Source organism: Eurypyga helias, unplaced genomic scaffold (genome assembly GCF_000690775.1).
Source record: "Eurypyga helias isolate BGI_N326 unplaced genomic scaffold, ASM69077v1 scaffold13992, whole genome shotgun sequence".
NCBI classification, from domain to species: Eukaryota; Metazoa; Chordata; class Aves; order Eurypygiformes; family Eurypygidae; genus Eurypyga; species Eurypyga helias.
Window position 1 is genome coordinate 9,104 of NW_010236693.1, and position 15,137 is coordinate 24,240.

At 43.0% G+C, this 15,137-nt stretch overlaps 1 protein-coding gene across 1 annotated transcript in view; it reads right to left on the minus strand.

The window, feature by feature from the left end:
* SEC16A (SEC16 homolog A (S. cerevisiae)) overlaps positions 1–15,137 on the minus strand; it is a 24,976-nt gene that overhangs the window by 6,007 nt on the left and 3,832 nt on the right. The window contains exons 3-21 of the mRNA XM_010147187.1: positions 14,559–14,704; positions 11,728–11,813; positions 10,119–10,254; positions 9,158–9,356; positions 7,844–8,021; positions 6,965–7,107; positions 5,949–6,010; positions 5,585–5,723; positions 5,091–5,333; positions 4,682–4,779; positions 3,849–3,930; positions 3,545–3,662; positions 3,196–3,307; positions 2,806–2,911; positions 2,190–2,330; positions 1,962–2,075; positions 1,138–1,342; positions 701–949; positions 7–36 (exon numbers count right to left, since the gene is read on the minus strand). Coding sequence (XP_010145489.1) covers positions 7–36; positions 701–949; positions 1,138–1,342; positions 1,962–2,075; positions 2,190–2,330; positions 2,806–2,911; positions 3,196–3,307; positions 3,545–3,662; positions 3,849–3,930; positions 4,682–4,779; positions 5,091–5,333; positions 5,585–5,723; positions 5,949–6,010; positions 6,965–7,107; positions 7,844–8,021; positions 9,158–9,356; positions 10,119–10,254; positions 11,728–11,813; positions 14,559–14,704 — 2,587 coding nt within the window. The remainder of the gene's footprint in view (positions 1–6; positions 37–700; positions 950–1,137; positions 1,343–1,961; positions 2,076–2,189; positions 2,331–2,805; positions 2,912–3,195; positions 3,308–3,544; positions 3,663–3,848; positions 3,931–4,681; positions 4,780–5,090; positions 5,334–5,584; positions 5,724–5,948; positions 6,011–6,964; positions 7,108–7,843; positions 8,022–9,157; positions 9,357–10,118; positions 10,255–11,727; positions 11,814–14,558; positions 14,705–15,137) is intronic.

The window sequence follows — 15,137 nt, forward strand, 5'->3', positions numbered from 1 at the left end:
TTTGTGAAGAAGACTCCGGGGCAATTCTCTGCATTCCTTAAAAAACCAAACAAATTAGATTATGTTAGCAGTGGGGAACACAACAGCAACAACAAAAGCCGCCACAGAAAGCCCCCAGACCCCACAACCACTCTTTTATGGAAAAGGTGTTCAATGGTTATCAAATCTGAGCTAGAAAGAACCTGGTCTTTTAAAGAATGTGAACTGCAGTTGCTGTGATTTTTGTTTCAGTCCTGCATGGGTGTTATGATCTAAACACAGGCCCAAGCAGGCTGAGGGCAGTTTAGAGTTCTTCATCTCTTTAACACAGCTCTGCCAAACTTGTGGCTGCGTTGCCTGCACACGTCAGGTCCTGCTGTCACAGAATTAAAACTTATCAGGATCCTAGAAGCTGAAGTCCAGAGGCAGAAACCCCAAGGCTCCAATCACAGACCTTGCAAACAGAACTGCCAATCCCAGGGCACTCAGTGATTCCGTGATACAGAAAATTACCTGGTAGGGTCTAAATTGTAACCTGCCGAGTCCGACCTCTGTTTAAACTAAGCCCAGTAAGCAGGATGAATGCTGTCACTTTCCATAGATGTTTCTGTACCACGTGGTGCTTTTAAATTTCACTACTTAACTTCCTGTTTTCTAAACATTGAGATGTTTTGCATTATTCCCTAAAAAGGGAGGAACGCTGTTTACTAAGATCCCAGACCTGTTTCTAGGTTTGTCTGCTCTTCTGACCGTGGCTCAATTTCTTGCGGTGGCCCTCCCGGTGGCAGTGCTGACCCCAAATACAGTGGTGATGGTTCAGTTCCGTACGGATTGGAAAATCCTGGAGGTGCAAAGCCAGGTCCCGGACCAACAGGCTGAGACGGCACTGAATAAAAGGGGACACTTCGGACAGCTTCCGGCTCACCAGGAGGAATCATAGCAGCTGACCCATCAAGGACAGCCTGAGGTACTGCAGCACAAAAAGAAGTTGAGAGTTATAATTGAACAGATGTTGCGGTGCATGAGCTTTTTACCCTATGAATGATACAATGCAGGAGTGAAATCTCGCTGCTTCTACCACCCTCTTAAGTGGTTTCTTACAGCAGAAACTTGAAACATTTATTTTCTCTGTCATGAAGAAGGATATGAAACACGAACCTGAAGGCATCAGCTGCACGCTCTGCATCTGTTGAGCCATATTGGGTAGTAAGGACGCTAACAACGCGTTTTCAGCACCCGGACCCGCATCCCGGCCACCCCCTGCTCCATCACATTGACTCGCATGGTCTAATTCAGAGCTCGGTGTACTACATGCATATGGCGGCGGGGTGGATCTGTCTGTGTTGTAAGCTATTGCACCCTCCTGCACAAAAGAGCAAGGTTTTATTAACTGTACCAGACGTTAAGTTCAGAACCAAGGGAACGTACAGCAAAGGAAATCTTAAAGAGGAAAAAGAGCACATGAGTTTTCAGTGTTTAGTCAAAAAATGAGTTGTCAGCCACTTGCAGGCCAAGTTCAACCGTATCACTGGTGGGGTTGGTTGGTTTGTTTAAATTGAAGCTTAGTTAATTAGCTCAAGGTTTGAATTTCTAATAGATCTCTTTAAATTAACAGTAATTATTTCCACTCTGTTACAATCTAGCTACATTAATTCACACACAGCTTTTTTTTTCTGTCAAGCAGACCCTCTGCTTACAGCAGGAGTTACTGCGACCTAATGAGCCTTGCAATCCTCCTTGCACTGCAGTACTAAGAAAGCCTGTCTCATGTAACACACCCTTTAACTATGCTGTATTCAATCTTAGGGCACTAAAGTATGGTAAATCCACCTCCTTTTAGTCACAACAGTTGCACTCTACCACACGAACATATCAAAGTCACTTTGTTTCTGTAATTAGCATCATAAACAAATCCATTTTAAAAACTGGATTTACATTAATCCTTAGAAGAGAACATTCATGCTGAAAAGTATGTTCTGTACCTTGATCTGTCCATCCACGTGTCGAAGCGTTACTAACCACGAAGGTTCAATAAAAGATTCTTGTTCTGGTTTTTCTTTTATCTGTGGGTCAAACAGGCGTAGTTGCGCTGACATCTAGAAAAAGGAATCGTTGTAAAGTTGAAGTAACCCGGCCAACAAAAGGCAACTTTAGCCACAGCTCACACCTACAGTATGAAGCCACAAATACTTAATGCTTCCTGACGTTACCTGGATTAGCTGGCTGATAAGTACCGGTGAATAGTAATGTGGATCTTTAAGGACAGTTCTGGAAATCACTTCACAGTAATGGAAAGCCTGAGCAGCAAGTCCCATTTCAGCTAGCCGGCAAGCATAGATGAATTTGAAAACCTATGGAATGCAAGCAGGGGAGATAAACCAGGGGAGCACAAGGTTCTTAAAAGCATCAGATGAAAGGCAGCCTGTCAGCTCAGCTAGCCCATTATCACATCTATACTAGTCGAGAAGAGAGAAAATTAGGGTAAAAGCATTCAACTCCCCTCTTCCACCCAATGTATCCAGTGGAGGTTATCCATTTGTCTACAGCTAGCGCCAACAAATTCTGCTGATTTCTTTTAGAATATGGATTTATGATAATAACATTTAAAATTCAGAAGTTCAGAATGCACAGATGAAACACGCAAAAGGAGATTTAAGTGACAACAGGGAAAAAGCTATCTTAGACTGCATTATCCATGAATATTTCACGTTACAAGGGATAAAGTATTTGCTGTGCTGAAGACAGCACATGAGAGATGAAAACTTCGTTAAAACGTGCCAAAATAAATAATAATAATAATAAAGAAAAGATATAACAACTCTTCACCTGGAAATTGGGCAAGCAGCCGGGCTGAGTTCCTAGTGACTGTGCATACTCATAGGCTTCTGTTCTTTGGATGGCTTCATTGGTGGCAAACTTAAAAAATGGCAAACTATTCAGGAATGGGAGAGGAAAAATATTGTTTAACATTGAGATTATACATGCCAACAATAAACACAGATCTGTCCATGAGAAAAAGTCAGAAACAGCTGCATTAGACACAGAATACCTAACTTCTACTCCTCAAACAAGGAGAGGACATCAAACAGTTTTCTCAAAACCAGCTGCAGCTAGCGAGCACAAGGGGAGCAGCGCAACTCAGTCCCTCCAGCCACTAAACTTTCGGTTTTGCACCTAAAAAGTCATGTTTTAAAAAAAAAAAAAGTAAAGCCAAACCTATGATTTGATCCAATTAGGACAAGCTTTGTTGTCTTCCTTGTGTAAACTCCAAAACCAACTTGGGCCATAAGGTAACAAAAATGGGCAGCATCCAGCAGGCCTTTGGAAGCTGTAGAGAAATAAGCGACAGAACTCAGGGCATTTCCTTGGTGGCACAACGCAAGTCAGCGTCCCGTACCATTTTGCCTTTGCATTCAAATACCTTCACAACAGAGACAGGCCCATATCAAACTGTTCCACTTTACAGTTTACACAGCAATTGCTTGTTTGCAAAAAAGTAAAGCTGAGTAAAGCTTTCAGAAAGCTTTTCCTTCAGTCATCACCCTGTTCATTCCCCAAGAGTTACCAAGAGTGTCTCCCATGGTAGCAATGGTCCTGGATTCCAAGTCCACATTATTGGTCAAGTTGGATAACACCATTGCTAGATGAGGCCTCCAGTCTCCCCATTTCTCATCTCCACAGCACTAAAATTAGAAGAATTGCTTAGTCAAATCAGTGACTGGAGCTCTGCATGGGTGTTTCAACCTATAAAGGACCAAAACACCTTATCTGACATTCTAGGAAAAGCACATGGAAAGGTTACTGTGGCAGACTACACTGCTCACTGCAGTACCTCTAAGGCTCTAACGCAGCCCACGCTTTAATCTTACCGTGGACGCAGCTGGCATCCTTCCAGACATGAGCTGGTAAACAGTCTGCAGAGGGTCATTAATTGGGAGACTGTTGGCAAACCTACAGAGACATTACACAGAAAAACAAAAACCAAACACGGGGTAAGCAGTTAAAATAAACTGGAACACTCAGTGGCAGTTAATCTAGCTTACTTTAAGGGAAAGAAACGCTATTTGAAAAAAGTAAGCTAGATTAACTGCCACTAAGGGAAAGAAACGCTATTTGAAAATACTAGACTGAACAAGCTATTGTCCAGCAGGTTATGGCCAAAACCAAAACATTACTGGTTGACTGGTTCTGCCACTCTGACCGAGGTCAGTCCAAGCTAGGAAAAACCTGGGGATTCTCCTCATATCAGCTGGCTAGATGATTTCATGATCTCACAGGCTCAGGAAACTGAGAGAAAGTTTTCCTGTCTGTAGACAAAGCACGTACTAACACATCTGCTTTTTCAGACAAGGAGAACAAGGGTACCGCAGTTACTTGGCTTTAAGCGGACAGTTGTCACTGCAGTTTTTCAGAGCCTGACTAACAGCACCGATCAAGCAAACCCACAGATGATACTGTTCCAATATCCCTTACATGGAGAGCGTGACAGAGTAACCCCTCAGGTTTAAGCTTATGGCCAGAAAGCCCCAGAATAACAAGTAACAGATGACAACTGAATCTATAGGTAAAATTAAAGCATAACTCTTGTATAAGGTACTAAGAATAACTCGTGATTTTGACATCAAGACTTCTGAGCACCAAGTCTCTGCCTCCTTAGCAGAACAGATAGTCATATTGTACTAACAGACAAGCAACACAGTACCTTGTCATAACTCTTGCGTGTGTCCTGCTGTCCATCTTGCTGGCAAGTAGCAGAGCATGACCCCATAAACCATGCTTCATGGCAGACTCCAAAGCATCCTAATTAATACAGAGATCAGTTTTCTGGGAAGAGTTTAACACACTAAGATTTAAAAAAGGATTGGTTTACAGCAGTACTTTGTGACTGAACGAAAAAGTGTTTAGATCAAATACTAACACAGAAATATAATTTTGTTTTATATTACAAACTGCACAACATTTTTCCATGTCAGCGTAATGCAGTGCCATGAAACATGCACACAGTAAGTCGCAAAAATTATTTTAAGTAATGCCTAGAGCTTTCAGATTTGTGGAAGTTAAGTAAAGAAAACAAGACACACAGTATTTGGAACAACAGTAAGAGTATTCACCTTCTTGCGGCCATAAAGCAGCAACTCTCTAAATCGCTCAGTCTCTTTCTCAAGACTGTCAATCGCGGTTACAAGACTATCAGTGAGAAAGGAGAGCTGGGCTTCACCCGATTCTTCTTCCACTTGTTCCAAAGCCTCATTAGTGAAATCAATCAAGTTTGCCTCATTAGGGGACTTCCCAGGAAGCCACACTGTTTTATGATCTCGGAGCAAAAGTTCAGCCAGGTCTGTTCCCACAACGGTCTATACAGGGGAGAGAGGAAACCAAAATCTGTTATTTCAACATCGCTTTCATTTTATTTGTCACCTCAACAGTCATGTATGAATATCACCACCTCTGAGCACCCACGGACAAGTGACCAGTTTCATCTGTTTCCTCAATTTGTGACGTATTCCAAGAGACGTCACTATACACACACTGCTGTCTTTCACATAATACCATTTTGAGTATGAAATACTTCAGAGAAGATGAAAACTCAAGCAGTGAGACATACCCCATTCTGCCTGCACAACAGCACAATGAAGTCCCAAAGCAGACTTGCAGATTCTTTGTCAATTAGATTTTCGTTCTTAAAGCACTGCGTAGCTTTATTTTGTGCAAAATTAATAACATCCACTTTATGGGTATCTTCCCTGAAATCACAAAAAAAAAGTTTAGTCAGATGAATGTAAACATTCAGATCATTATTGTGATTAGTATGAGGAATAAATTTAAAGCTCAGGTATCATTTAAGCAGGTGAAAAGCCATAAATATTTTGAGTCACTTTAAATCCCGTAATTTGCAGACAAGTAAGAGTTTGGTGAAGAAATTAAATCCGAAAGCATGGAAGTTCTTATTGAAATCCGTAAGAACATACTTAGCAAGAGGACCAGGAAACGCCCTCATCTCTTCTTGCTCTGGAGAGTGCTGTAGCATAGTCTGAAACACAAACATAAACCACAAGAAACTCTTATAACTACGGATTCTGCTTTTTAACAATAAACCCCCCAGACCTGAACATAGTCTATCGTGTAATTAAGCCTATTGCTCTAAACGAAGTACACAGGGTGACTTGCAATCTGCACGCGGATCACCAATGACAAACTGCTTCACGTGGGAAGGCATTCTGTAGCAAAACGGAAAAGTCTGCCTCCCATGGCCTTCGCAATTTCCCTGATGCTGTTGTGGTACCTGGGTACACTTCTGCTTCCTCCTAGTGGTATTTTACCAATGAAGTCTACGCTCATCACGTAAGCCTTCCACCTATCTTGTGTTACTATGGCACGGCAAAAGAAGGATGAAGATACACCCCTGGCATTTAATCCCCAGACCATCTAGGCAACAAGCAGTCCTCAGCCCTGCGGAGAATGCAGGAGGACAACGTCTCTATGAACAGCAACGCATCAGAAACAAAGCAGCACAGCTCCAGCCCTTCCAGGATGGAAGGGCTCTGCCTCAACAAAATCACCAGGAGCTGGGTGACCTGATGAAGACTACATGAAGATACACCCCTGGCATTTAATCCCCAGACCATCTAGGCAACAAGCAGTCCTCAGCCCTGCGGAGAATGCAGGAGGACAACGTCTCTATGAACAGCAACGCATCAGAAACAAAGCAGCACAGCTCCAGCCCTTCCAGGATGGAAGGGCTCTGCCTCAACAAAATCACCAGGAGCTGGGTGACCTGATGAAGACTACATCACCTCTCAGAGGAAGAGAATTTTTAAAGTTAGTTTTACTTACGGTTACAGCCCAAACAGATAAATACAAAGATACATGCATTGATGTAAGAAAGAAAAAGAAAGTCAGGAAGCTATAGATCCAAGTTCCCTACTCCCCTTCCAAAGGAAGGGCCTATATTCCACCACCCCCCCTTTTTTCTTTCAAACGTTACCTCCATACTGTGTATTTCAACCAGGGCTGGCTGTCCCTCTGAAGGCAGGTTTGGCAGCACTTTGATTAAGAAGCCCCCAGGACCAAACCTAGCACAGATATGAGGCACTGAAAATTTCTCAGGCGTTGAGGGCCTTAAAGGTGCTGAAGATAAAATAAGAACAGATAAAATAAGAACAAGTAATTTGTCTTCCAACTGAGTAACTTGCTGATGTAACTTATCCTATTCGCTAATCCTGCAGTGCTAGGGGAAAACCCCTGCCGTTCAATTTGGCTAAACTTTATAAACAACAAGTAAACGGTTTCATTATGTTCCCAAAGATCTGAAGATTTGCAACAATGACAAAACTAGACTATAGACCTTCAAAACCCATTCATTTTTTCAACGCAGGGGCTTTGCTTGTTTGTCTCAGTCCCATTTCCGGAACCTCCGTACAAATACGATATATCTCCAAAGAGCTAACTACATCCTTTAGCATGTCACATCACAGAACGACATTTTGTTCCACACCGAAGGGGTGAGGAAAAACTTGAAGGTAAACTTTATTCATTCCCCAGGAAGCACAAGCAGTGTAGTTAAAAATCTACCTACAGACACATTTACAAATGGAAGTGGCAGTATTTGATAGCAAACACTGCCCAGCTACTCCTGTTCTGTGACATACCCAGATTTCAGCATGTTATCCTTACGCTGAAAAGGAAACAAAACGTTGTCCATGTGTACACACACTGTAAACCAGGACCTTTTTCTGTTAACAGGCTCAATGAATATACAAAAGGCATCTCATACACTACAAATACTAACAGAAGTGACAAGTACTGCTGGTAGAACACCTCGCAAGCACAGTTCTCCCCCCTCCTCCCGCAGTGGTGCCCATACCTTGTTCTACAGCTGACCATCCAGCTTCAGGCGGGTAGCCATAATCTGTAAAAGGCTGTTGTCCGTCAAAGTTAGCAGCGTATCCGCCATATGGATAATCTGTGTGGAGCGACACTGCCTGCGCAGTAGGTTCATACGTATTAGCCGTTAGGTCGTGATTACTTCTATACAGCTGGCTCTAAACAGATCACATTAGTAATTGTTAGCAGAGAGCGTGAAGTCGCACAAAGCAAGCCATGCTGCAAGCATGAGTCGAGACGGTAAGCATTCCTCCCGGGCTTCAACTCTTCATACTGTTTGTAAAGCAGGCTTGCTACGTCACTGCGCTGGAGAGAGCTACCCTAAGAGACAGCTATAGCAACCAGCTACAAAGGTAATCAATGTATCTTAGCGTTCTCCCTCAGTGTCTTTGTCACCGTGTGATCTGTTCACATCCGCACACATTCGGTTCTCTCAGGACAGAATGCCGGTGGGCTTGTGTCAAGAGTAACATTACAGAACGACTTACAGGTTCAAATGTTGCTCTGTCAGCAACTGCGCATCAGAATGAATGTTCAACTCTGCTCTAACACCCTGACAGAAAATCTCAATAGCTTAAGCCTGATGAATGCCTACATGACTTCAGGTGTCTCCACATTGACGCCTAAATGACCTCCAGTACTACTTCCAATATTAGTAAATGAATCGGAGTTCAGACTGGAAAACCACCTAAACTTCCAAGAAACACGATGCTCCAACACTTGAGACTAAAATGACACGTTCCACTAGCAAAGACTGCACCTTGAAAAGTAACCAAATGCTCTGTTTTCCAGGTATTTGTACTTATGGCATAAGTAGGTGAGTGGTCAGTTAGATTTGGTTTTTGCTTTTAAAGTCAAAATGGCATCATACAAACATGGGGTTAGTCTTTCGACAGATCCCAAGCTCAGCAATCGCATTCACGCCTGTGATGAGAACAATGACGCATCGCTGAAAGCCAGACACGTGATCACCTGCAGCCAAGCACAGCAAGGGCAACGTTCTCACAAACAGCAAATGGACTCAGGAGAGGACATTTTCCATTTCTCTGTGTGTGGGAACTTGCACAGCTCAGTGCTGATTTTGCTTAAAGCTCTCTTGACAACTGTGATAAATATTAAGTTCAAAACTATATTACAAATCAGCCCTAACTCAGAGAATGAAAGTTTACAAAATACAAATTCCCCAAGCTCAACCCAGGAGTATTTCCATATTTCTAATGTTTCACCCACCCCTAACACAGAAAAAGACCCAGCTCAACCAAAAGAATACCTGATGTGACCATTTGAAACTCACTTGCTGGGAACGGGAGCTGAAACTACTCTGGCGACTGTGAACACTGCGGGAGCTGCGGAGGCTATGACCGGAATGCTCACTGTGGACACTGCGTCGATCGAATTCATCACCGTAAGGGTCTCTATGGGGCTCAGATTCATCGTCAAAGCTTCCAGCAAAACGAGGATCGTATCTCCAGTTATCTTCGTATCGGTCATGTCTGAAGAACAAAGACACGTACAAAGCAAAAATGAACGCAGCCACCCATTTTCCTGAGGGAACTGACCTCGCTGCATACCGGTCAAGAAGAAAACCGTACCCAGCTTCAGAAGGGCTTTTAGATTATTTCCTAGACGGAGTGTTTTACTACCGTAACCAAACTGACATGTCTTCAACAGGTTCATCCAGAATATTCCAGACCAAGACCAACATCATACTCAGAGTCCGTTCTAGTACAACCCACAGGACACTCACCAATCTGAAACCAAGTCCTGCTGCCTTAAATCCTTTCCTCAGGGAACAGGACAGCTCGTCTGGTTTTCCCCAACAAACTATGTTCAAGTAACAGACAAGACTATCAACATCGCTGTGAAACGTGTAGCACTGTTTTTTAATAGTCTGTTAGAGGATGTAGCTGTATTCCGAGAGTTATTATTGAGAGGATTTTGCTTACAAAGCTCCCCAACACCCTGAAATTCTGATGCCTGATATAGCACAACAGCACATAAATTCTGAAGGCTTTGGGGCAGATCTTCAGCAAATAAAGTCGCATTTCTGTCAGTGTACAAGCAAAGCCTCAGCCTTTGCCTTAACACTCTCATATCTTAATTTTCTGGGGACACATTTGATTATGGAGAGTCAGCCCTAAAGAAAGCCTTCATTCCAACATCCACGCTGGTTCTTGGATGATCACAGCACCTAGGCCCTACGCTGCCCTTGATCTGGAAAGAGCACTGAGTGAACATGGATCGGATGGACAAACCTGTTGCCGTACGGGTACGCTTCTCTCTTCTGGTACGGGTTGTGTTCAGCATCATACCAATACCTCTGGTCGTAACTTCTAGGATCTCTGTATCTGGGGTCATATGTTGACTGGTAACGTTCCCAGCGACTTGGATCTGTGGACAATAAGAAGAAATAGTTTAGGTATTGGAAGCTCTTGCCTATAACTTTTTCTACTCCTTTCTCTTTAATTACATGTTCATTTGGTCCTGAAGAATATAGCAAAATAAAAATAATGTACCTAAAGCTACACACATCCACTCATTTTTAGTCAAAAAACAAAAAAAACCTTTAAATAAATGGATTTCACACCTTCCAGAGAAACATGGTTATTATAGTCAGCTAGATACTCTTGAAGGGACAGTGTTTACCATCAGACAGATGTTTTCCAACAACTTTAAAACTCTATCATAACCTGATAACTCAACAAATACTACAGAATCTTTGTGATCAGCCTTCAGAGAATCACCATGATGTCTCAGGATGTGGACAGATGTTGCTCAAACTCCTTCCAGGCACTTACAAGCAATTATCTTCAGATTATCAATGCCTGTATGTCTCTGAGCATTCAGATAATTATGGACAAACCCAAATGCCAGGCGTGAGTCAATTACTGCTTACACCCACCTAAAATTTACTTGAGAAGTCTGCCTGCAGGTTACACGCCAAGGACTCCTCCCTAGATAAGGGAGGCCAATGGCATCAGGAATGTGACCAGTAGGACTAGGGCAGGGATTGTCCCCTGTACTGGGCACTGGTGAAGCTGCACCTCGAATCCTGGGGTCAGTTTTGGGTCCCTCTCTGCAAGAAAGGCATTGAAGGTCTGGAGCGTGTACAGAGAAGAAAACGAGGCTGGGGAAGGGTCTGGAGCACAATTCCTGTCAGGAGCAGTTGAGGGAGCTGGGGGTGTTCAGCCTGGAGAAGAGGAAGCTCAGAGGAGATCTTATCGCTCTACAACTCCCTGAAAGGAGGTTGCAGAGAGGTCAGTGTTGGTCTCTTCTCCCAAATAAGAAGTGATAGGATGAGAGAAAATGTCCTCAAGATGAGCCAGGGGAGGTTTAGATTGGCTATAAGGGAAAATATCTTCCCGGAAAGGGCTGTGCAGGGAGGTTGGTGGAGTCATCATCCCTGGGGGGATTTAAAAGACACAGGGACGAGGTGCTCAGGGACAGGGTTTAGTGGTGGGCTTGGCCGTGCTGGGTTAATGATTGGACTTGGTGATCTTAAAGGTCTTTTCCAACCCGAATGATTCCATGATACACCCCAGTGAATGACAGGCTTGCAACACATGGAAGGCAATCTGAAGGCTGGTAGCATGGAAAAAACCCCACTTCTTATTTTCTATTTACTGCTTCTACTGAATAAAACCATACAGGAAGGATGGCACAGTATTAAGAACTGAAGTAGGCCCAAAGATAAATTTTTAGCAAGTATAACTTAATTCTTGCTGATTATGGAAAGGATATTAGTTTTTATTAATATGGAAAAATCTAATAATTCTCTGATCTTGAAGTTCTTCTTCGCCAGAATTTTTTGTTTAAACCTGCAATTTTCTACAGAAGAATTCACAGTTCATGTTGACACTTTACCTCCATAATCATACGAGTTTGGGTAATAGCCTGGATAATAATCGCTCCATCCACTTTTTGTATAATAATCTTCAGCATACCCCTGCCTGAAAGCAAGCACACAGGTATACAAAGTTATTATTCCTCCTTCAATCTCTTCCAAAGTCAGCAGGAGATACGAAGAACTACATGCCACAACTGATGAGGTGGAGTTTCATATTTAAAATAATTCATTTACAGGAAATCAAGGAAGCCTAAAATTAAGACTTTACAAACCAATATATCACTGAATTGCTGTGTGCCATAAAAAGCTGACAGCCCTGACAATATAGTAATTCAGTGAGTTTTGTAAACTGCTTTGGTAATAAGTTTAATTACTTACAGACAACTAATCACAAAAAACTACTGCTGTAATTAGCATTCTGTGAACTGTCTCAACAGAGAAGTCAGTAACTCCACAACTAACGAAATAATTGCTCCCTCAGCTTTAAGTGTGTTTTGTTATCCATCTTACAGCGATGAAATGAGAACTGGAGAGGAGGTTATAAAAACGGGTCAGGACATGAACTAGCACTCTCACGGATAATTCTGAGCATGGGCTTTCAGCCTCCAGGGCTGCCACTGTGGCATCTGTCACCAGGGTTAAATACAGTCAGAAAAGAAACAAAACCAAGACACACAACACCTCTCTGGGTGCCTGGCTAAGGAACTCAGCATCACCTTGCCTGACTGGAAGCTGATGCCAGTCTGTGGCTGCAAGCACAAAGAGTCCTGATGCTGCAGGGCTACCACTACAATCACCCCAATGCTTTATTTTCATCCTGCACTCCGTCTGTTTCTCAGTCTCAGCTTTTCAGCAGATTCAACAACGTTCTGAGTGTTACCGCACCCTGATATTTAATACTTCAGTGAATAAAGGAGACAGCATTGAGAGGCAATTGTAACACAGCCCATCACTACACAACTACTTCCAGTCACCTCCTAGGTTATTACCCTTCTCACTAGGCTGGGATGGATAGTGGTGTGTAGGAAAGGTTTGTTTTAAATTTGAGCAGATAGAGGGAACTGAATAGAAGAAAATACTCATTTACAGAGCCCATGTTAGAGTGCTGATTATCCAAGTGAACAGAACAAGCACAAGAACAGGACTTAAACACGTCAAAGTAAGAGTCAGTGCACATATAAAAGATAATTAGAATACTTTTGATGGAGAAGGAAAGATGTGGCCACTACTTTAAAAATCATGAGCCTTTGTTATATGCCATTTTTAGGACACCATCCCACAATTTCTGAAAAAAGCTAGAAGATGAATGTTAGATGAAAAATACAGTGTCTACATATATGTATGTACACATATATGAATATACACGTATGTTTGTATCTACACACGTGTAGATACTCAAACACACATATGTATACATGCATGCACAGGAGGTAAAGACATTCAATGCCAATGTGGAATGATGGGAACTTTCAAGCTCCTCTACAACTGATAGTGCAAACTCCAAACTGGCCAAGCAAATCAAGTAATGCTCCTCCCTGGAACATGTGGGAAGTTTGCTAACTCAGCACCTGCCTCTGCAGAGGAGGAGATCTGATCTTATCAGATCAGGTTTATCCACCCAACCAATATGCTCAATCTCCTTCAGAACGAGGTTATTCCCCCCCACCTCAAACAGGGTTTACAAAGCTGCATCACCAATACTGGTACATTAGGGGCAAGTTTCAGACATGCCATCACCCCAACTTTGCCACTCTCAGGCTCTGCTGCCCTACAGTACCATACTGCAGTCGGTGTCCGACTGCACCGTCTCACATCAATGCTGACAGCGACCCGTAACAGGCTTTGACCTGCCCAGTGCCAGCTACAGGAATTTCAACCGCTCACAAAACCAGTACCGGAGAAGAGCGTACACCAGGAAGTGCTACTAGAGGTTATTATCTCATTACAAGATCTCACACTGCACTTCGATTCACTTAAGAAGATAAAAGTTATCACACGCAGCTACAGCCATTGTTTTGTACTCCTCAAGGCCAATCTTCACCTCCCGTAATCTTCTGGGGGTGGTAAGCAAATGTTATGGTTTTAATTTGAAGCCTGCTCCAACTACCAACAACAGACAAGTACTACGAAGGGTTTCATCATTTCCGGACAGATAACTGGGGTTCTCTCTTGGAAACCTGCAAACCCACCCACCAGATAACGCAAAAGTAACGTTTTGTCATTAATGTGAAGTTCACACAAATCACTTATGCGATAATCATCAGAAAGCAGTCATCCCTGGAAGGTAATTTGCTGCTCCTTCCTTGAGAAATACTAGAGATTTCATTTCTGCCTTTTATTTAATATTTGCAAGTAGCATCCAAAAACAGTGCTTCCCTCTCTCAAATTCTTTATTTCATATAATCCGGCAGACCAAGGTTTCCAAGTTCTCCTAATTCACGTGCTACCTGCACCAACACCTGCAGTGAAGTCAGCGGGTGAAACATGCCCACGTAGCACCTTTGCTATGCAGATCACAGCTGGGGAGTTTTGGGAGAAAGCTCATCCACACCGCTGAGGTAACCCTCAGAATAATTACCCTGAGACAGCACCGGTGGGTTTTCACTCGAGTCACCATCTCTGAACACCTGAAACACCGCGTAGTGGTAGGCCACACTATGTCATACGGCTTTAGCAACAGAAAGGACTGCCGAATTGCATCCTTTTGGGACACAGCATTTGATACCGTCTATTCCTACGTCAGCACCATGAGTTTTTGATCCTCCTCACTGGGGCTTATGCTGTAAAACTTCCACTGCCTCACTGCTGTGGAGTTAGTGGGTCTTTCCTCAATCTAGGGACTGCATACCTAGAAGAAGGCCTGTCTGAGCAGTGACTGGCTCTGGAACTAGGACGTTCAGGCTCAGAATACCGATAGCTCCCAGGCTCCATGTAAGCAGTGCTGGTGCTATCGTAGTGTCTGTACCGCGGGTCATACTGTCCATAGCTATCCTCCTAGAAAAAGAGATTGACATGTAAGGCAAGAGATGTCCCACCTCCAAGAATAAACCTTTAAAAGCAAAGAAATCCCCACAACTGTCATACCTCAAGAGGTGCAGATCAATAGACTACATAGCTTTCTACACCTGGGTTGGCAAGTTATATTCAAGTCTATTAACATCCTAAACTTAAGAAAAAACCATTACATCTCGACTAAAGGCAGTTCAACCACTAAGCTGGCCCCTCCACTAAACTGCCAGCAATCCTGGCAGTAGATGGGAACCAAATCTAAACACCTGGGCAGCTAAGACAGTTATAACTGCCAACTTTTTCCAAATATACCGCTGTCAGTCGACATCTGTGCCAACTGGAGTTGGTATTAGCAACCACTTTAAGTTCTTATAATGCTTGTAATGTAAGTTTTGTTAGTGCTATCTGGATTTTTCCC